Genomic DNA, 22,378 nt, shown 5'->3' on the forward strand with positions numbered 1-22,378 from the left:
TCAGTGTAATAAACTTTTTTCATATTGTTACAGTGGCGTAGATTCTAGGATGTCCCCTATTTCCTTCTTCCTATTTTCTACACCACTTAATATTTTTTAAAATTATTATGCTTTCCGTATTCTATACGTAATTTGGAAGAAAAAAGTACTCTTGATTAATTTTGATTGTCACAGCCATTTTTGAGTTATTTCAGTTTCAATGTTCACTTTAATTTTCTTCAAACATTGAAACTGAAAATTTTTGAAATTTATATTTGAGGTATTGTATCTTCTTCCGTCCATGCCCCAGGTCCTGGGGACCCTGTGAAAAATGTTTCATGGAGATGATGTCCATGCCCCAGGTCCTAGGGGACTCCTTGGAGAAGGTTTCACTATGGAGATGATGTCCATGCCCCAGGTCCTGGGGGACTCTCTGAAGAAGGTTCCTACTATAGAGATGGTGTCCATCCCCCAGGTCCTGGGGGACTCTTTGAAGAAGGTTTCTACTATGGAGATGGTGTCCATGCCCCAGGACCTGGGGGACTTTTTGAATAAGGTTCCCCTATGGAGATGGTGGAAAAAACTATTAAGATCTTCTTCATATTAGTCCTAAATTTTGACCACCTTATAGAACACCTTATAGATTATTTTTATTAACAAATTTACATATTTTGTCCTACAGTTACGCCTGAAAAAAATACAGTCCCTCAAATTTAAATTTAATAAATTGTTTATTTATCATATTTCCGTAACCTTTGGTTCAATCGTGTTCAAATTTGGTATGGATTAACCTAAAATACATACCCACAATTCAGTATATTAAACTTTTCTCATAATGATACAGTAGCGTAGATTCTGGGGGGCCACCGAATATTTTTTAAAACTATTAAGCTTTTCATATTATTTTCACGTTTTAGAAAAAAACGTTGCTCTTGATACATACGTTTTTAAGATATATCAGTTTTAATGTTTATTTTAATTTTCTTCAAACATTAAAAATAATTTTGATCACACCCTGTATAAAACTGACATTGTTTTAAGAATGTTTAATTTGATAAAATATCAACTCGTTATCTTGAGATTGTGTATTCAACTTATCGCTAATTTTTATCTTATGATTTTGATTGATGATAAGTTCATTTGCTGATGTACATTCTTAGAAATATACGTTTAGGGGTTTTTCCATGTTTGTTCGTTATTCTGAGACGTACTAAGTTAATCTAATTTTTTTAACTAAATCTGAATGTTTAAACGTCCATTTCTTTTGTCCCTTTTATGGAGTCACAATGACACCGTGTAAAAAAGTAGTTCAAACACCAATACACCTAAAGACGTGCCCGGCAGATGCAGGCTGTAAAGAAATAAAAGATTGCACGGCATAAACTCCGATAAAGAGCAATCGTCTAATAGAAATAGCGGTATATCGGCTCCACTACGGCCCAAATACGGTTAAAGGTTAAATCTTAGGTCTCCAAAAAGTGTTACAGGTTTTTTTTTTCCCTCCACCGGCACCACTTCCAGTGATAAAGGGCCGGTAATAAAATTTAAACCTTTCAATTTCCACAGCAAATCGATTTTAAGTTTAGCACTCTCCGGTGAATTGAGTCTGCTGCTGTGAAATAGGATATCTATGCTATGCATCTCCGGCAAGGAGTTTTGTCTATCCGCATAAATTGAGATAAAGGCGGGCCGATGGTGTGGTCCTTTTTTCAAACTTCCGGTATTTATAGATTACCCGAATCTAATTGCTTCTGTGCTTAATTACTAATTAACACGTACAAATACAGTTTCAACTAGTTTGCAAATTAAACTTATTATAGACAGGAAACAATTTATTTTAGATTTAGAAAAATAGATTTTGTTCCTATTCTACATCAAAATTAAAAATATTTTGGGCTATGAATCAATTTAAGATGAACAACGTCTCCAATGAAGAAATTAGACACTTGGACGATGAGTTGAAGCTTGTAAACTTGGTGGAACACTACTTAAAAAAGTCTTAAGCCTTTTACTCAAAGATGATGTTCTCTAGTCAGTACAAAAAGTTTGATTATTTTATTAAATATTAGTTTACTTTAAATTAACTTGATTTACTCAAAGAAACATGCATATTTCATCCAAAAAAACCTAAATCGCAAGTTTAAACTGCTCCTTCCCCAGCGTCTCAGGCTACGCTCCATAAATCAATTTAATACGGTCGTAACGATCACACAAACGGCTTAGTTAAGATGTGATAATGGAATTAAACTCTCCAAAAACAGCGTCCGTTCGGGCGGAAAAGAAAACAATTTGCTAAATTAAAATTAATTTATTACGTAGAAAATTAAAACGCAAATCTGGACGTCGGGAGCTTTAAATGAAATTCATTCTGGGCAATTCTCGTGCATAAACACGCATTCATTTAGTTACTGATTAATCATTCAGCAATGTGAAATGGAGTAACCAGAAGCAAGTAATTTGTTCTTACGTTTTAATTTCGGATAAATGTGCTGTTATGTTTGTAGTTTTAATTAAATTAAAATGTAGACGAAGCTTTCATTTATTTGTTCCGTTGCCTTCAATTAATTAACATGATAATTACTGTCTGAACAGTGTGTTGCATATGTCAAATACAATAAATAAAACAACATATTCCTTAAATAATTTATTGAAAATAATAATACAAAACAGGGGTACTACTTGGCTAAGTTCTGGATGTAGTTTATCCTCGACAATTTTTCCTCCAAGCCTGCAATCTAAAAGCAAACAATTATATTCAATGATTTAATTTAAAATGTTCAGACAACCTTCTTGGAATGAGTCTCTTGAGCCTCAGGTGTGGCGTTGACCTTGTAGGTACTTCCGGATATCATCTTGTTCATCTTCTCTAATTCCTTGAGTAGCTTCTCCTTCTTCTTTTCCATTTTTGGAAGGTCTGCCACCAGTGATTGTAGTAATTCTTCCGGTACCACCAACTCGATTGTTACGTCACCAACTTTATCCTTAATGGTGTTGTTCAGTTGTAGTTCCGTCAGTGGTTCATGCACGTGGACTTGGCAGGCAGAGTTGTCCTCAATAACCTCCAAGAACTTGGTGAAAACTTGATTGTTACTGAATAAATGAGCTGCAAATTTTACTTCATAAAGTCACGTATTGAGCACGAAATGGGAGGGACCATTAAAATCTCTCAAAGCTTTTTCTATTTAAACAGTCCGGAATCGTCCAACTTTAATTTCCTAGAGAGTACAGAACGAAACAATGTGAGCGGATCTGAAGTAAAGCCCGAGAATAATGATTCGCTTTTATTAAGTTGTTAATTGAAACAGTTTTACAGCTCGCAGAAATCGAGTTGGTCGTTTCGTGTTACGTAAATTTGTTAACAAGTTCTAGGCATAAAGCAGCCGTTAAAGTTATGACCCTTTGTCTGTCTGGCTGAGGTAATTATATTTACGATCGTTGCTATTGGATATGTAATAAAGGCGAGGATCAGATGTCTTGGCGTGGAAAAAAGGGGCTGCAAATCATACCTTGCGGTTGGTGTTTACCCAGCACGTTAAAAATCTTCTTCAGACGCCTTATGGCCACCACCACTTCCATTATTTCAGTTACTTCTCGTTCCAGCGCTTCGTCCCGTGTATTCAGCGGCTGAAAAAGTGGTTTGAGTGTAAATGGGGATGCAAAATTGGGGTTTACGATGATGCATTACTTGTGGAAAGTATGTGCTCCTCTCGCGTCCTCCAAGTAGTGGCAGACTGCGGTGCAGGTGCTCCGCCAGGGTGGGCATGAAGGGCGCCAGACTCCTCAGACCCAGGTCGAGGACGCCGGTCAAAGTCCAAACGTGACCGGCGGCTCCGGGCGATCCGGGCACTCGCAGTCCACGCTTAATGCTCTCCTGCAACAAGGAAGACAACGGTGAATTGCGGACGACGGTACGGACTACACGGAACATCCATTAGACGAGTAAGGTGCGACTGTTTGTTGCCCGTATTGTCACTTGGGTATCGATTGATTTCGGGTCGGTCGGTGGAGTTACACGGGCCGTTTAATGAAACCTCGGCACGTAGATACTTAGTTTTTTTAGTGAGACGGTTTTTGTCCCTGTAACGACAGCTTCAAATCCCAAATTATAATGGATGGGATTTTAAAGACATCAAACACCTCTTTATCCAACATTATCTTGCTGTTATCAAAATAGGAGAATACTTGTGGGCCAATAAACCCTTTCATGACTGTTTTATACGACAATGAATCTTTAACTAAACTAAACTAACTAAAATATACTTTATTCGTCTTTTGATAAAATATACAATGAATCTAATACTTATTGAAACACTTCTTAATACTTTTATATTTCATATTTGATCAATATCCATAATTTGTTACAACTTATATATAAATGTAACTTTAATTTTTAACATTCATATTTAATATTTAATAATAATCAATGAGCAGTCATTAAAATATGGCAAAAATTTGGGCTCAACCGGGATTTGAACCCGGGACCTCTCGCACCCAAAGCGAGAATCATACCCCTAGACCATTGAGCCGACATATTTGATTAATTTCCATAATTTGTTGCAAATTAGTAATAAATAAAGTTACAGTAAATAATTTGGTTTTGTCATTCATTTGGATAAACACTTTTGATTTTAATATTCATATTAAATATTTAATAATAATCAATTAACAGTTACTAAAATATGGCAAAACTTTGGGCACAACCGGGATTTGAACCCGGGACCTCTCGCACCCAAAGCGAGAATCATACCCCTAGACCATTGAGCCGACATATTTGATTAATTTCCATAATTTGTTGCAAATTAATAATAAAGTTACAGCAAATAATTTGATTTTGTCATTAATTTTGATACATACTTTTGATTGCAATATTAAACAGTTATTAAAATATGGTAAAAGTTTGCACCCAATGTAACCATTAAGCCGCCATATTTGATTATTATCCATGCCTCAATCGCAAATTAAGTATTTCTTCCGCTCCTTTTCCTAACCTGAAACGATCATAATTTAATTTGTGTGAGTAGCTGGGAGGCAACCGTTCGGAACATTTGAATTTTCACGGAAAATTGAAAATGGATGCAGCTTGCAATTATCCTTCCGTCGCCCGGTAAATAAATGAGGGGCTCCCGATTCAATTATCAGGAGCAGTTGTTCGTTCTGTTCAGATCCTGTTAATTGAAAGTTGTGATAATTTTAAGGAGACATTCGAATTACATGGAACTGTGCATTTGTAGATACTGTCTTCTGTACACAATTAGATATATGTGGTTTGTAATTAAATTTAAGTTAATTTAAAGAAATTAGCAATACTAATAAATATGGTAAATTATTTTTTCCCATTATCACTTCGACAATATTATAATTTTAATAATTAATTATAATTTATTATAATTTATTCTTGTTTTAGATTTATTGATATATAAATTACAAATGATCTACTGAGATTGTTACATATTAATCTAAAATTATATAAAATTAAATTAATATCAGCTAATCACATTAAATTCAACGTAATTGATTGCAATTTAAAATATAGTGTATTTCGTTGCACATTGGAATGTAAAATGTGTGTCAAGCATATTCAGTAGGTTATTAACTCGACACAGCCAAATAATTTCTTTTCTCCTTTCCCTTTTACTTTTATTTATATAAAGAGCAGAAAAGAATGTAGAATGTAAAATAAGAATGTAAAGAATGTAAATAATTTAAAGAATGTAAAGAATCCAAAAAATCTATAGTCTTAAATTATTTCTAATTTAATTTTTTTCTTTTTGACACGATTATGTTGACGTATTTTATTAAAATAATAAATTATAATTTGCTGTAAAATCTTGTTTCTTAATAATTTAATAATTAAATTAATAGAATATCAAAAATATACTATTAGATATAATCTGTTTGTTCAATACAATCAATTTATTTTTATTATTTCATACGTTACTAAAGATAAGAATAAAAACATATTCATAATATAATCATAAAGCAATTTCTTACAAGTCGTAAAAAATCATTCTGACATTAATTGAAAATTAATTATATTAGATAACTTTATTAAGTTTTATATATTGAATATATAGACAATTTTTATTATCATATACCATATATCTGTTTTAACATTCGTGTTTTAATTTTAACGTTACTGATAAAGTAAATATTATTAATGTTGCTTGTGTATAATTTGATTAATTATCATTTAATAACTGTTAATTGATTATTTAATTTAATAATAGACATTATACATTTAATAATTTGATTTATTATTTTACAAGAAATTATGGAAACTGACCACATAAGGATCCCAAATATTGACCATAATATGACAGTTAATTGAATATTATTAAATAGTTAATACGGTTATTAAAATTAAAAATGTTTATCAATATTAATGACAAAATCAAATCATTTACTGTAACTTAATTATTAATTTGCAAAAAATTATGAAAATTAATCAAATATGTCGGCTCAATGGTCTAGGGGTATGATTCTCGCTTTGGGTGCGAGAGGTCCCGGGTTCAAATCCCGGTTGAGCCCAAAGTTTTGCCATATTTTAGTAACTGTTAATTGATTATTATTAAATATTTAATATGAATATTAAAATCAAAAGTGTTTATCCAAATGAATGACAAAACCAAATTATTTACTGTCACTTTATTTATTATTAATTTGCAACAAATTATGGAAATTAATCAAATATGTCGGCTCAATGGTCTAGGGGTATGATTCTCGCTTTGGGTGCGAGAGGTCCCGGGTTCAAATCCCGGTTGAGCCCAAATTTTTGTCATATTTTACTAACTGTTAATTGATTTATATTTAATATTTAATACGGTTATTAAATTCAAAAGTGTTTATTAAAATTAATGACAAAATCGAATTATTTACTGTAACTTTATTTATTACTAATTTGCAACAAATTATGGAAATTAATCAAATATGTCGGCTCAATGGTCTAGGGGTATGATTCTCGCTTTGGGTGCGAGAGGTCCCGGGTTCAAATCCCGGTTGAGCCCAAATTTTTGTCACATTTTATTAACAGTTAGTTGATTATTATTAAATAATTAATACCATTATTAAAATCAAAAGTGTTTATTAAAATTAATGACAAAAGTAAATTATTTACTGTAACTTTAGCAACAAATTATGGATATCAATCAAATATGGACATATAATGGCTCAATTTTGTATTAATTAACATGTAATTTAACATTCTTTACTTAATAAAGACAAAATGATTTACATAATTAGTAATTAAATTAATTTTTATAATTTCTTTAATTGTACTCACTAATTTATTAAATACCATTTCACTTTGAGTGCAAAGTTTAAATTTTATTGCTACAAAAAGGTAATTTATGTAAAAGAATTTAAATTCAAACAGGCCAATTAAGAGTAATCAAAATACATCAGATTTATTTATATTAGCTGATATCTTCATTCTTAATTAAATTAATTGAAACCAATTAAACCATTATAGCGAATTTAATAATTTTAATTAAACAAAAACAAAACACTTTTCCGATCAAATAAAACAGTTCAACAAACACGAAATAAATTTGATTTCTCGCAGTTTAATATACAAATGTCGTCTTGACTGGTGAATCGCGTAAGTACATAAAACAATATCTCCGTTTACGAAACTGCACTGGAAATATGATTCCTGAACGAAATGCGGGAATGCGAGTCCGCAGAATTTTTATTTTGTCATATTACCCTTCGATATTCGATTTCCCTCAAGAAAACTGAACCGAAATATTTGCACACAACAACTTAATTCCGTTCAGGTTTATTAGGAATAAGATCAAATTTAATATTTGCTGGAACAACGGAAATGTATTTTAAAATATATTAGAATAATTTAATTGGATTTTATAAAATTGAATTCATTTTTGTAGTCAAGGACAAGATTAGATAGAAACACGACTATATTTATAAGTAATACAATCAGGTTTTGTCATTTTATACTTGTACCTTTTTAAACTTTGTAATTTTACATTTTTTATTAATTTCTTAAGGCATCATTTAAGTAAATAAACACAAATACAATGGTGGAAAAAAGTATGGAATGTTTATTTACCATAATCTGTCAATCTCTGCAATGTTAAGAATAAAAATGTTGAAATATTTAATTTAGAATTTTATCTTGAATATCTTCCACAGGTAAACTCCTCGAAATTTTTTCTTTTAACATAGGTATCATGTCTTATGCCCGAACGGCATTATGTGTCGGCAACACTTCTAAGACCAATTATCGATTAGAATAATTCCGAAAATCCTACTTTATGGTGTCACATGATTACATCATGTTACTTAGGGTTTTTCCTATTAAATGTTTTAAAGACAACCCCTAAAATTATAATGCTTTTAGTTAGCTATTGTACTTCGTGTGAGAGCGTTGTAAGCTGTTACAAATGAAGTGATTCTTTTACATTTGGTTTGCTTTCGTAAACCTTAATATGTCTATAAAAAGTAAGTACTTCAAAAGCTTTGTCTATTGATGAAATATTTTAACTTATAAAAAAGTGGAAAATGTGTTTAAATTAAAAATTTTATTTTTTTTTTAATTTAATTACATAATCTTAATTTTTAAGAATTATTTTTTTATTTTATATTTAAATTGACAATTTTATTTATTTATTTATTTATTTAACTTTTTAAGTTTTATGAATTATTAAATTTTCAATTAGTCATTTTTATTAAATTTAAATTGATAAATTTATTATTAAATTTTGCATAATTTATAAATTCTATATCTTACTTATTAATTTTTTTAAATAGTATTTTCTTTTATTTTTTTAATTTTATAAATTTAAATTGATGATTATAATTTTTTATAATTTATAAATTTCAGTATATATATTTCCTTTAATTTAAATTGTTAATTTTAATTTTTATGTTTATAAATTTAAATTTGTTTAGTAAATTTCATCTTTTTAAGTTTAAATTTATAAATTTTGAAAATCATAAAGTGATTAACTTATTAATATTATTCTAATTTTGTAAATTTAAATTTGACTTTTTTAAGTTTAATTTTTTATATTTTAATAAATAAGTGGTTGATTTTAATTTTTATAAATTTTAATTGTATTAATTTAACTGCTTAATTTTAATTTCTTAAACTCATTATTTTTTTAATGTAATAATTAATCTTAATTTTCATTTTTAATATTCTATAAATTTAAATTATTGATTTTATTTTATTTGTTTAATTTTTATTTAATCGGCTAATTTATTAATATAATGTATTAATATGTTTTAATTTTATAATTTGATTGGTAATTTTAATTTTTTTAATTTACTAATAAAACTTTAATAAATTTTGAAAATCTTGATTACAAAATCTCGTTTTTGTTAATTTAATTGGTAAATTTTAATTTTCTAAGCTAAATTTTATAAATTTAAATTAATAATTTTAATATGTTAAATTCAATTTTTGTCTATTTTTTACTTTTTTCTTAAATTTAAATTGACAATTTTATTTTTTTCTTAAATTTAAAGTGACAATTTCATTTTTTTTAATTTTAAATTTTATAAATTTGAATTACTATTTTTATTTATTTATTTTTGTAATTTTAATTTTCTAAGCTTAATTTATTAAATTTATAATTCTAATTTTTTAGTTTTATGAATTCAAATTAATAATCATTTTAATTTAATTTTTTACACTTATTTTTTTAAAATTTTATACATTTAATTTGATAGTTTTAATATTTTTTAGTTAGTTTTTAGTTTTATAAATTTAAATTGATATTATTATTATTATTTGCAAAATTTATAAATTCTATAAATTTACGTTTCTTATTTTATTTAATTGGTAAATTATAATTTTTTGTAAAATTTATAAAAATTTTACTTAATAGAATTTTGTAATTTAAATGGTAAATTTTAATTTGTATAAATTTAAAGGATTTCTCAAATTTTTAAAATTTTATTATATAAATTTAAATTGATAATTTTATTATTATCTTACTGATTAATTTTAACTTTCAAATCTAATTTATAAAATTAGATTAAATTTATTTATTTTTTAATTGAATTGGTAAATTTAAATTTTCTAATATTATTGTAATTTTATAAATTCAAATTGATAATGATAATTTTTTATCTTTTAAAAATTTCAATTAATGTATTTTATTTAATTTAAGGTTCACTTTAATTTTTATGTTTTATATATTTAAATTAATAGTATTAATTATTTTAATTTCATGGGTATATAAATAACTTTTTAAATTTAAATTTTGAAAATTAAAGATATTCCTTTTCATTAATTTAATTGGTCAATTTTAATTTTCTAAAATTTAAATTAATAATTTGATTTTTTAAGCTTAATTTTTTATATTTTATAAATTTCAATTAACATATTTTCTTTAAGTGGTTAATTTTAGTTTTTATAAACTTAATTTTATTTTTTGTTAACTTATTAAATCTTAATTTTTTTAATTTTTATAGATGTGTATTATTATTATGTATTCATATTCATTTATTTTTGATACTGTCCATTTTTTTCTTTCACATTCGAGAGCTGATTGTTGTTTTTAATATTCATTGTACATAGTTGTTATAAAATTTGTTAAATCATCATATATTACTTTATTATTATACGTAATATAACAAATCAACAATAATTAAACGACTAAAATCAGGAATTTTATTACGTAGGTATCTGCATCAGCCCCAGTTTGAATGAGAACACGACAAACAACAAGAATCAGAAGTCTAGAGTCTTGGATAAACAATGACAAAGAAACCACCCCGTTCAAACAAAATGCACAGACAATTCGCATGCGGAATGCGAAGCCGTGCATTCGCTTACTCCATTTCACATTTCAATATTCAATTTCGCGGAGTTCCTGCCACGCGATATCGAATCGTTCGCAAGAAAACTCTAATCTAGAAATTAAATTCGCCCGACGACGGCGACGCTCTCTCTTAATTCAGTTTTAGTTTATTCCAATCTGCTTTCTTATCTTAAAGTTGTTACAGACGACGAAACCGAGTAAGCAATATGCTTTAAATTTGAAATATGGTGAAGTGAAAATTCGATAAACTGTACGGTTTTGTTTAATATTTAGTCGAATTGGATGAATTACAATTCAGACTATTACGAACTGTTTTAAATGCTTCAGTTTCCTGAAGTTTGCCATTATATTAAATCAATGGAGTTATTATGAAATTCATTACTTTCAGAAATTATTAAAAGGAGGATTTAATTTGAAAGACATTATAGATATTTAATTTAATAATAGACATTTAACTATATTAAACGTTTAATAATTTGGTTTATTATTTGGTCCAAAAATCCAAATTTTTAACTTTATTAAAATCAAAAGTGTTTATCAAAATTATCGACAAATCAAATTATTTACTGTAACTTTATTTATTACTAATTTGCAACAAATTATGGAAATTAATCAAATATGTCGGCTCAATGGTCTAGGGGTATGATTCTCGCTTTGGGTGCGAGAGGTCCCGGGTTCAAATCCCGGTTGAGCCCAAAGTTTTGCCATATTTTAGTAACTGTTATTTGATTATTATTAAATATTTAACATGAATATTAAAATCAAAAGTGTTTATCAATATGAATGACAAAACTAAATTATTTACCGTAACTTTATTTATTACTAATTTGCAACAAATTATGGAAATTAATCAAATATGTCGGCTCAATGGTCTAGGGGTATGATTCTCGCTTTGGGTGCGAGAGGTCCCGGGTTCAAATCCCGGTTGAGCCCAAATTTTTGCCATATTTTAATAACTGTTAATTGATTACTATTAAATATTTAATACAGTTATTAAAATCAAAAGTGATCATCAAAATTAAAGACAAAATCAAATTATTTACTGTAACTTTATTTATTATTAATTTGCAACAAATTATGGAAATTAATCAAATATGTCGGCTCAATGGTCTAGGGGTATGATTCTCGCTTTGGGTGCGACAATGACAAACAAATAATGAACCGGCTCAAAAACGAAATTACATATAAAATCGGGCAACACAGAAATAACGTGTGGCGGGACCTTCTGGGCAGGCTCCAAGCCACGGATTGCTCCTTATGGAGATACGTAAAGAAACTAAAAGGGGAACGTCCTATATACCCGACCATCCTCTACAACAACATCGAGCACATGTCCAACAAATCTAAAGCTACAGCCATCTCCACACACTTTGCAGAAATTCATAAAACTGATACGACAAACCTCACACCGGAACAAAACTACATACAGCAAATGGCTCAGAATATACACAAAGCTCAACCAGAGGTAATTCAAAACAATGAACTTGCTAAACTACTCACAAGGCCGAGTGAAGTGCAGCAAATTCTGCGAAAGCTGCCAAATAACAAAGCTCCAGGACCAGACGGTATCCAATACATCCTTTTAAAAAACATACCAAGGAAGACACTGGTCCATCTAACCTATATTATCAATGGTATTATTAGGCTGCAATACTTCCCAGAACAATGGAAACACGCTGTGGTTATCCCCGTACTAAAGCCCGGTAAACCGCCACATAACCCCAACTCATACAGGCCAATATCGCTACTAAGCTCTATTTCCAAGGTAGCCGAAAGAGTTATACTGCGACGCCTGGAAACAGCCGACTCACACCTACACATAACACCACACGAGCAGTTCGGATTCCGCCCCAAACATGGCACAGTCCTGCAGGTGGCGCGAATTGCTGAACACACTAAGAAGCACTGGAACTTCGGGAGAAACACAGTTGCACTCTTTTTAGATATGCAGAAAGCCTTCGATACCGTATGGTTGGATGGACTAGTGTATAAACTGGACCAGCTAAAACTGCCTAAATGTCTGGTCAAACTAATCGACTCGTATCTGCGAGGAAGGACCTTCCAGGTAAAAATCAGCGGGGAATTATCCGAAACACGAAACACTTCGGCAGGAGTACCACAGGGAACGGTGCTCGCACCAAAACTCTACAACTTCTATACCTCCGACATCCCTAAGTTTTCCCACACTAACTTGGCACTATACGCTGATGACACTGCCATCTACAGCTCGTCCTTTAGCTCACAGGTCGCCACCCAACAGATTAAAATCCATCTGGGCATGCTCACTGCGTTTTTTGAGAGATGGAAAATTAAAATAAATCCTGAAAAAACAGAATTGATCAACTTTACAAAAAAATACACTAACACAAGGATAGTATCTCCACCCACTATAGACGGAACCATCATTCCATGCAAAAAAGTCGTGAAATACTTAGGCACCTATCTGGACAATCGGCTGACCTTTAGACCTCATATAGACAAAATTAGACCAAAGATATTTGGTGCAATCAAGCCACTATATCCCCTAATCTCTGCAAACAGCCCCATGAGTAGAGATAACAAAATTAACTTATACACCACAATCCTCCGACCCATCATGACATACGCATGCCCCATCTGGTGTGGAGCCTCAATAACCGCCATTAACATACTACAACGACTGCAAAACAAAATACTGAGAATGGCAATCAGCGCACCCCAGAGAAGCAGAACCCGACACATACACGACACAACTGGAGTGCCATATGTACAGGATTACATCATCCAAGAGGCTAATAAATTCTACGAAAAACAAATACACCACTCGATACTCACAAAACACATGGCTGACGTCAGAATCCACAACATTGACCCTAATCACAGACACAAACCCCTCTACCATAAACTTCCAATTTTTCACAAACTCCCACCATAATGTCTGCCGCGCACTCAAAACTTTCCACTTAAAACGCAAAACGTAAAGACGCCCACTAAACCATAAAACATTATCCGAACAACGCGAAACCTCCCCCAAAAATGCTTCAACGGGTTTTTTGACTAAGTTTTTCCCGAGCGCACTAAATTGCAAAGCTGGCCATCCAGCAACAGTTTCCGCTAATTTCATCTACAGGTTCCATTATCTAAATCATATTGAGACAAAATGCCCCCAGAAATGCAACGACCATGTGAGGGGGGTCTTGGACCCATTTTGCTTTCAACATCGTTGCTGACGCTCGGAGATGCCACGACACCGGCAATTGGCCGTGCCAATCTCCAAGAAGGTGGACAACCCCGGACTCCATTCGGTAACCCACCCCCACAAGAACGGAGCCTACTATATATAGTGCCCACAGGAGTCTCGAGCTGTACGAGCCAATGATGTGTATTTTAACAAAAAGACAAATAAAATATATTTTAGTTTAGTTTAGTTTTTTAGTTTTAGGGTGCGAGAGGTCCCGGGTTCAAATCCCGGTTGAGCCCAAATTTTTGCCATATTTTAATAACTGTTAATTGATTATTATTAAATATAAAAAGTGTTTATTAAAATTAATGAAAAAATCAAATTATTTACCGTAATTTTGGCACTGTATTTACTTTAACATTGGCTTAGTGGCTTAAAGGAGTAAAAACTCTGATCCAAATCTCAGTTGAGTCAGTTCATAGTTTCAATGATACATCGCCCATCATATTAAGCCATAAAAGTCGAGAACTTTAGTCTCTGTAAATATGCAAACCTTAAAGTAGTTTCCCGTTTCGTTCCGAAGCCGCATATCCATCAATTTATCTTGCGTAATTTAATTTACAAACGTCATCTTTGCATCGAATGCACAAACACACAAAACAATATTTCAGACAAGAAAAATGCATCGAAAACATAATTCCAATGCGAATGTGCACTCCGAGATTCAATTTTACCTATCGCCACTTATTTTCCGGAGCGTTTCAAGTTTTAAATAAACAACCGGAAGAACAAATAGTTTTGGTTTCCACAAGATTTTATTCAGATTCTTTGTTTAAATATAATTCGCCATCATTAGTCTATGGAGAAACTCAGTTTTATTAAGTAAACGCAATAATTATTAGACTCACCAAATAAACATCGCAGAAATCGAAGTAGAGGAAATTCTTCAGAGCTCCAGTGACCAGGTGGAAGTTGTAGGTTTGGAGATTTTCGTGTGCTGTTACTAACATGTGGTCCAGTCTGCTCAAAATCCACTTATCCATTAAATGTAGGTCTTCGAATGGTGGTTCCTTATCCAGTTGTTGCTCCTGTGACACTTTGTCGAACCATATTTTGGTAAATTTGGTGGCTTGCCATATTTTGTTTCCGAATAATTTGTTGTTGTGGCACTCCTTTATGTCGAAATTGATGAAATGGTCTGCAATTAATGAAGCAAAATTAAGGCTAATTAAATAAATTAATGTATAACTTACTTAGAGAATGGAACTTTGTTTAATTTATTAAGGTTGTCTTAGAAATGAAATACCATGCGCAAAATACTAAGGAGGACTAATATGTTTTCATCAAATTTATCCTGCTTGTCCATTTTGTAGTTAACACTAATGCCACAAACGTCAATGGAAATAATAATTTGAATTCTGACAACGACATTTGCTCCAGTTTTAAAGTAAATCACATTGAATTGCTGGTGACCATACTAGGAGACCAGGAAAGAGTAGAAATCCTGCTACAACTCCTGCTCAAGATGGTTTCTTGAGACAAAAAACAGACTCAGTTCAATTTAGTTTAATTCTTTAAAAAAAAAACAATATTTTTTAAGGTTTTTTGTAACAATTATAAATAAATATATAAAATAATTATTATTTGTGTGTATATATAAAAAAGTATAATTAATTCTTCATGGTAAAAATGAATAATTCATTCATTCATTCAACGACGTTCCCCCAATGAAGTAACTGATCAATTTATAAAGTCAGGAAACAAAACACCTGTATAAAATGGTACCGCTTTTAATATAAATTACATTCACAATCCACTTTATCAGCAATTTAATTGCGAGAAATAGATATCGGATTTCTTTTATCGATGTAATAAAACGTCGTCGATCAGCAATTTTACCGACAAAGCCACCCCAAAGGTATTTAGAATGTCAATATTAGCTTTAGGACGACTCTTCGATGGTTTTATTAAAGTTGCATCCCGTTGTAATTTAACGGTTTTCATTGCAGGAGTTTTATTGACCGGACAAAATGATGAAAATTATTGATGTTAACTTGTTTACAGGTTTTATTAATATTTGTCTTTCATGTAAACATTCATATTTGGTAAATTTTAATTTTTATAAATTTAAAGAATTTCTCAAATTTTTAAAATTTTATTACATAAGTTTAAATTGATAATTTTATTATTATCTTTTATTTACTGATTAATTTTGTTGATTAAAAAACTCTGGAATAAAATGAGTCCATTTATGAAATATTAGGTTAAATAATTTGGTTTTAAAAGTCGAAGAGTTTTGGTATATCCATATATATTATATATGCCGATGGAAAGTCTTTAATCCTACTGAATTTTGAGAGAGACATCATGTATGACAGAGACAATAAAAAATACTCACTACGAAGTAAATTAAAGGCTTTTACTCTCTTTCTGTCGTGGATGATGTCTCTCTTAAAATTCAGGTTTTCCATTGTTATACGTATTGAATATTTTTGTTTAATCTGTCAGTCTTTATAACAACAAACATTTATTGTATTATCTGTTCAGGAAACTGTGAAAGTTCTATTGAAAACACGCAGTAAATTTTCATTTTTGATTTTGCAGATACATTAACCGTGTTAATGTGGCAATTAATAATTGTTTATCTGTGCACGAATCGGTCACAAAAGGATATAAATCGCACGATAGGGCCGTAATTGATATACACGGAATGGTTTTTGGTGAAAGTCGGTATATAATAAACACATGCGGTGGATCCAAATAGGTTCGTTTTCGACGTATGGCCGATTAAAATGCAGAATTAGTATGGTTTTATGGTGCGTTAAAATTTTATTTGAATCGTTTATGTATTGTCCATATAAAATTTGGCAGTAAATATCAGTGCTTCTTATATTACTACACTAATTATTTACACATAGAAGTTTCAATATTTAGAAGCTTTATTTACAATATTGAATAAGATACCCCTAGACCATTAAGCCAACATATTAATGATCATATTCCATAATTTGTAGCCAAATGTGGTAGTAAGTTAAAGTAATTAATTTAATAAACACTTTTGATTTTAATAACCGTATTAAATATTTAATAATTATTAATTAACTGTTATTAAATATGACAAAACTATGGGCTCAACCGGGATTTGAACCCGGGACCTCTCGCACCCAAAGCGAGAATCATACCCCTAGACCATTGAGCCGACATATTTGATTGATATCCATAATTTGTTGCAAATTAATAACAAATTAAGTTACAGTAAATAATTTGATTTTGTCATTAATTTAAAAAAAAAAAAACGTATTAAATATTTAATGATAATCAATTAACAGTTATTAAAATATGATAAAAATTTGGGCTCAACCGGGATTTGAACCCGGGACCTCTCGCACCCAAAGCGAGAATCATACCCCTAGACCATTGAGCCGCCATATTTGTTTATTTTCCCTAATGAATAAAAATCAGGAGCTTCTCGTTTTTGTTTTTTTTTTTAATATTACATTACTGAATAAATAATATCATTATCAAATAAATATAAAATTTGTTTCTGTAAAAAATTCTACCATGACAAAATATAAAATTAAAAAATGCGATTGGTGTAAATTTTATTGTCGATTAAACGTATTTATATAACGGTTGTAAAATATGTGTTATCAACATTTTAAACGCAGTTCTCTGTTGATTATGCTTATGTGTTGATCTGATCAGTGATTACTAAAACAATGTTCTTACTAACATTCAAAGTTATTAATAGTTCTGTTAGTGTAAATATATTATTTTTGAGTTGTAAGTGTGTATAAACAAAAAAATTTTAAAAATGGTAAGTTTACTTTTATTATTTCTTTTTACTTATGTTGTCATCATTAAATATACGCATTTTTGTAACAAATTAAATACTAGTGATTGCAAAACTGGTCATATTTCATGTACATGTACATAATGTACATTATATTAAAGTAATATAATATTTCAATAGAATTTCATAATTTTATATCACCAAGTCATAAAATAAAATCTATTTATTACATAAATACTAATATAGCTAATAATCTTAATTTCTCAAATAAGCCGAACAATAAAACTATAAAATAATAAAAATTAATTAAATTTTTAACATTTTTCTTAACAATATTTCTTAATTTAAGAACCATGTGCTTAAAAAAAATAAGTTGTCTACAGAATTAACCAAATTAAATTCTTGTTTAAAAAAATTTCTTCAGATTTATTATTTTTTATGAATTTTGGTTGTCCCTGAAGGATATTGGATGTTCAAGGTCATAATCAAGGTCAAGGTCATTCATTAAGTAGTTCCCTATGTTCTGATTTTGTCCAGCAATTTTAGGAGGGAGTTTTGCTTTTCAAAAAATATTAGAATCTCTGTTTATAATATAATTAAATAGTATGGTACACGAATATTATTTATTTAAGTTGGAGAAAGTCATATAAAGGACAAATCAATTATAATTGTTGGCAAATACAATGATACAAATGATAATTTTTATTTTAATACAGACACGAATCTGTCTCACTCACAATATGCGATTACTCTTGCCACAGAGTAAAGATTTCCCCAGGTCACTTAGACCACACGATCCTCTGTAACAGCCCGCATTGTTGCTTTGGGGTGAATCCCCCAGGCCCAGTATTTCTGACCAGACCTATCGGGGTGTTTGCTCCCTTCGTCAATATGTCTCTTGGACATCTGCCACACCACTTAAATAATGTGAGTTTTCAGATTATATTTCTTGTTTTATAAATTAAATGAGAATTTTAAAAAAATATATATTTACTTTTGATATCCTTTTAGGAATGTAAATATTTAAATATTGAATTTCAATTCAAATTTTAATAAGGAAATAGAATAAACTTATTTTATATATTTTAGTTATTTTCGTAATTAATTTTCGAGTATTTGTTTTATATTTGTATTTTGTTATATTTAGAATATTCCACTACACTAAATGTTCATTATTATCATTTAAAGTATTTTTAATAAAATTCACACACTTGTTTGCGTGTGTCAACTGTGACGCATCAAATCATGCCGAAAGGGCCACAATCTTAACTATTACATCACATAGATCTGGGATTCCCCGCCTTCTTCCGTTTCAAAACACACAACTCCTGTAATCACGCAACTAATAGTACACGTACAGAACATTGCGACGTTGCCACTTCTTTTACTATTCTATATCCAAAAATTTGATAATAAATATTAACCCATTTATTGATAAGTTACCAGCTGGTACATATTTTATCATTAAAACTACTTAATTAAGAAAAATCCAAAATTTATATATTCATTTATATCATGCTACATTTTTGGGAATTACTGACTGTCATTCTGTTGCGTGATAATTTGTAACATTTCTTAGTTGTCTGGGAATTAATATTAATACTATAAACAAAATATACATTTAGGACCAATTTCATTACATCCCTATAGCAGGGTTAATTAAAACAAGTGGCAACCATGTTTATAAATTGTGAATTGGTTATTTAGCAGTGTTGTGTTCTGTGATGTCTAACCTCTAAACTAAAGTATATTAATTATTTGTTGTGATATTCTGTGATAATTTATTTGTTGAAATGGATAAACGACACAATAAAGTTGTGGCTTGGCTACAACAAATAGAAAGTGAGAGGTCTTCAATCATAACCTCTTTAGATTATTTAATAAAAAAGGTAAGTTTTAATTTGTTGTTTGAAGTATCATTCACAAAAAAACTTTAAGGTTAATACTAAACTCAATGATGGGGTGAAAAAGAAAGACTACATAGGGATAATCAAGTATGAAATGAAAGTTTTGGACAAACTTTTGGCAGTTAGCTTAAATTTAGATACGTTTATTCAGGATGAACTGTACGATGAATCAGATATGAACAGTGAAAAAAGTGTACAAAAGATAAACGGAACTGGTGATTGTTCAAGTAACTTAACTGATGCCACGATAAGTGACACAAATGCATTTAAAGTAGATGAAACCCTTTCCACAACTAATTGTTTAAATAAAGAAGACTTGCTTCATCCGTTTTCTAACCAGTCTTGTAAAACAAGTGCTGAAATTAATTGTGAATTAGACAACTCAAATAATGTGCCTTCAACATCAGATTTGGCACTTTCTACATCAGGTTCGGCACATTCAACATGTGACCCTGTTGAAGAGGATACAATGCCAAACACACAAAATTTGGGGTTGACTGAAAATTTGAATGATCCTAATGTAGCAGAAAAAGACATTGAATGTGTAGAAAGTAAATTATATTGTGCCAACAGTAGTGTAAATAATTCTATAAATAAAGAATTGCTGGGACATGTTTCCAATCAGTTTTGTAAAACAAATGCTGAAATTAAGTCTGAATCAGATAACTCCAGTAATGTGCCTTCAACATCAAGTTTGACACCTTTAATATCAAGTTCGGCACATTCAACATGTGACCCTGAAGAGGAGGATGCAATGCCAGAAGGAAATTTAAGTAAACTCACACAAAATTTGAGGCTGACTGAAAATTTAGATGGTCCTAATGTAGCAGATAAAGACACCGGTTGTGCAGAAAATAAATTATACGTAAATAATAACATATTTTAATAAATCTTTATTTTTAGATCCAAGTAAATATGTGATTGATTATGCCAACAGTACTGTAAATAACACTTTTAATGATAATCATGGTCAAAAGGCAATTGTCTATGCTGACAGTCATAAGGTTAATCTTAATAATAGCCTAGTAATGCATAAACATAATTTACCTCCAATAAATGGAAATAAATGTAATAAAATAATAAATAATCTGAATAAAAAAAGGAAAAATAAAGGGAAAAATAAAAAATGTTATGGTAAATATCTCAAAATTTTAGTAAGATTATAAACTTTTTACCGCAAATTATATGGCATATTTTTTTATTAAATTTTCGTCGTATTTTGACGCATCAAATCATGGCGAAAGGGCCACAATCTTAACTATTACATCACGTAGGTCAGGGATTCCCCGCCTTCTTCTTCCTGTACTCACGCAACTCGGAGTACACGTGTAGAACATTGCGACGTTGCCACTTCTTAAATCCGAACAATTGATAATATAACAGATTATAAACTGTGAAGCTATATATTGAACTACCAAATTATTCTAGTGTTGCTTAGTTAAAAAAATGTGTATTTATGAATAAGTTTCATCATTAATTTTAATAGGTTCTTATTAGTGACTGTTCTTATAGAAATATTGGACCAGGATCCACCAGAGGTGGGTACAGAATGTGTTTTTAGTCATGTGGAATGTCCAGATCAATTTTACATTCATTTAGTAGGGCATAACTCATTGATTGACAGGTAACAGGACACACTTATTTTAATACACACTTTACTAATAAGTATTTTAGTATGCCAGATCAAATAGAAAAATCATTACAAAGAAAAATACGCTATAGAAACAAAGATGAAGCTCATAATCAACTTGGAAGGTTTTGTGTTGCACACACCAGAGATAAAATATGGTGCAGATGTGAAATCCTCAAATGGTTTCTGGTTAGTGCCATTTTTATCTTCATTACTTCTATTTTTACTTTGTGTACATTTTTAATAACATTTTGGCTAAATATTAAGTTATTTTGACTTAAATTTCCAAAATTATTGATCATTCCAGGAAAAGAAAACCAACGAGGTTTTAATAAAATTATGTGACTACGGCAATAATTGTTTAATAGACTTTAAAATGTTGCAACCAATAACTGACGAGCTGGCAAAAATTCCAAAATTAGCAATTAAATGTAAATTGCCGTTGGTAAATTAAATGAAACGCGTTCATAAAATACTTCAACAAATTTGTTATGTATTTTCAGTTATATCCTCCGGGATCCACTCACTCAAACATATTGAGCAAGTGGCCTCAAGAAACGATAGAAGCTTTGACTCAAATGAGTGAGTTATTCAGTGACTCACCTGACATGAATAAAGTTTTTGAAATAGTATATTGTGGTAAATTTGAGTAAGTTTGTGCATCCAAATGTAATTAAGTAATGTCTTTAATTATTAATAATTTACAGTGACTCTCTTGTTGTTGATCTTTATAACACATCGAGGAACGATGCAGAAGAAACTGTAGGCCAAATTTTACTTGATCTTGGGCTTGCTGTTCAATTACTAATAAGTGATTGTAAGTAATCTACCCAAGACAACATAATATGCATTGCAATATTTTTTAGCCGATCTAAACAATTCAGAAGTAGAAAAATACGAGACAACTGAGTGAGGTGTTACTGATGAAGTAATTCAGGACTAAAATATGTAGACGCAAATACCGGATGTGTTATTGTTATAGAAACTTATTTATACAGAATAAACTGTTTTATAAAAAAATTCTTTTATTTTCCCATACCTTATTTTAATAAAATAAGTTTCAATTTAAGTTTTCTATAAAAATTAATGATTTTAAATTATCTTTACCACTTTTATTTC

General features: G+C 30.0%; 2 protein-coding genes and 9 non-coding genes across 12 annotated transcripts in view; 6 read left to right on the forward strand and 5 right to left on the reverse strand.

Annotated features, from left to right (window-relative positions):
• Window positions 1-2,610: 2,610 nt before the first annotated feature.
• Window positions 2,611-22,378, reverse strand: part of LOC109598870 (valine--tRNA ligase) — a 48,211-nt gene continuing 28,443 nt past the window's right edge. Inside the window, exons 11-15 of the mRNA XM_049962728.1 lie at window positions 14,838-15,127; window positions 3,665-3,850; window positions 3,486-3,603; window positions 2,766-3,082; window positions 2,611-2,714 (exon numbers count right to left, since the gene is read on the reverse strand). Coding sequence (XP_049818685.1) covers window positions 2,655-2,714; window positions 2,766-3,082; window positions 3,486-3,603; window positions 3,665-3,850; window positions 14,838-15,127 — 971 coding nt within the window. The 3' untranslated portion in view covers window positions 2,611-2,654. The remainder of the gene's footprint in view (window positions 2,715-2,765; window positions 3,083-3,485; window positions 3,604-3,664; window positions 3,851-14,837; window positions 15,128-22,378) is intronic.
• On the reverse strand, window positions 4,434-4,505 carry Trnap-ugg (transfer RNA proline (anticodon UGG)). Its single transcript has one exon. It is a non-coding gene; the product is annotated as a tRNA-Pro (tRNA).
• On the reverse strand, window positions 4,672-4,743 carry Trnap-ugg (transfer RNA proline (anticodon UGG)). The gene has a single exon. It is a non-coding gene; the product is annotated as a tRNA-Pro (tRNA).
• Window positions 6,436-6,507, forward strand: Trnap-ugg (transfer RNA proline (anticodon UGG)). The gene has a single exon. It is a non-coding gene; the product is annotated as a tRNA-Pro (tRNA).
• Trnap-ugg (transfer RNA proline (anticodon UGG)) lies at window positions 6,674-6,745 on the forward strand. Its single transcript has one exon. It is a non-coding gene; the product is annotated as a tRNA-Pro (tRNA).
• Trnap-ugg (transfer RNA proline (anticodon UGG)) lies at window positions 6,912-6,983 on the forward strand. The gene has a single exon. It is a non-coding gene; the product is annotated as a tRNA-Pro (tRNA).
• On the forward strand, window positions 11,393-11,464 carry Trnap-ugg (transfer RNA proline (anticodon UGG)). Its single transcript has one exon. It is a non-coding gene; the product is annotated as a tRNA-Pro (tRNA).
• Window positions 11,631-11,702, forward strand: Trnap-ugg (transfer RNA proline (anticodon UGG)). Its single transcript has one exon. It is a non-coding gene; the product is annotated as a tRNA-Pro (tRNA).
• Window positions 17,057-17,128, reverse strand: Trnap-ugg (transfer RNA proline (anticodon UGG)). Its single transcript has one exon. It is a non-coding gene; the product is annotated as a tRNA-Pro (tRNA).
• Window positions 17,282-17,353, reverse strand: Trnap-ugg (transfer RNA proline (anticodon UGG)). Its single transcript has one exon. It is a non-coding gene; the product is annotated as a tRNA-Pro (tRNA).
• LOC109598871 (uncharacterized) lies at window positions 19,427-22,273 on the forward strand. Of its 2 annotated transcripts, XM_020014786.2 has the most exons (9): window positions 19,429-19,611; window positions 19,661-20,471; window positions 20,533-20,763; window positions 21,142-21,253; window positions 21,304-21,448; window positions 21,567-21,704; window positions 21,763-21,908; window positions 21,967-22,076; window positions 22,126-22,273. In XM_020014786.2, the coding sequence occupies exons 1-9, from the start codon at window positions 19,516-19,518 to the stop codon at window positions 22,170-22,172; spliced, it is 1,836 nt and encodes a 611-aa protein (XP_019870345.1). In that variant the 5' UTR covers window positions 19,429-19,515; the 3' UTR covers window positions 22,173-22,273. The 2 variants fall into 2 exon arrangements, with proteins under 2 accessions (XP_019870346.1, XP_019870345.1); XM_020014787.2 differs by lacking the exon at window positions 21,567-21,704 and having other exon boundaries at window positions 19,427-19,611.

This window comes from Aethina tumida, chromosome 2 (assembly GCF_024364675.1).
Source record: "Aethina tumida isolate Nest 87 chromosome 2, icAetTumi1.1, whole genome shotgun sequence".
NCBI lineage: Eukaryota > Metazoa > Arthropoda > Insecta > Coleoptera > Nitidulidae > Aethina > Aethina tumida.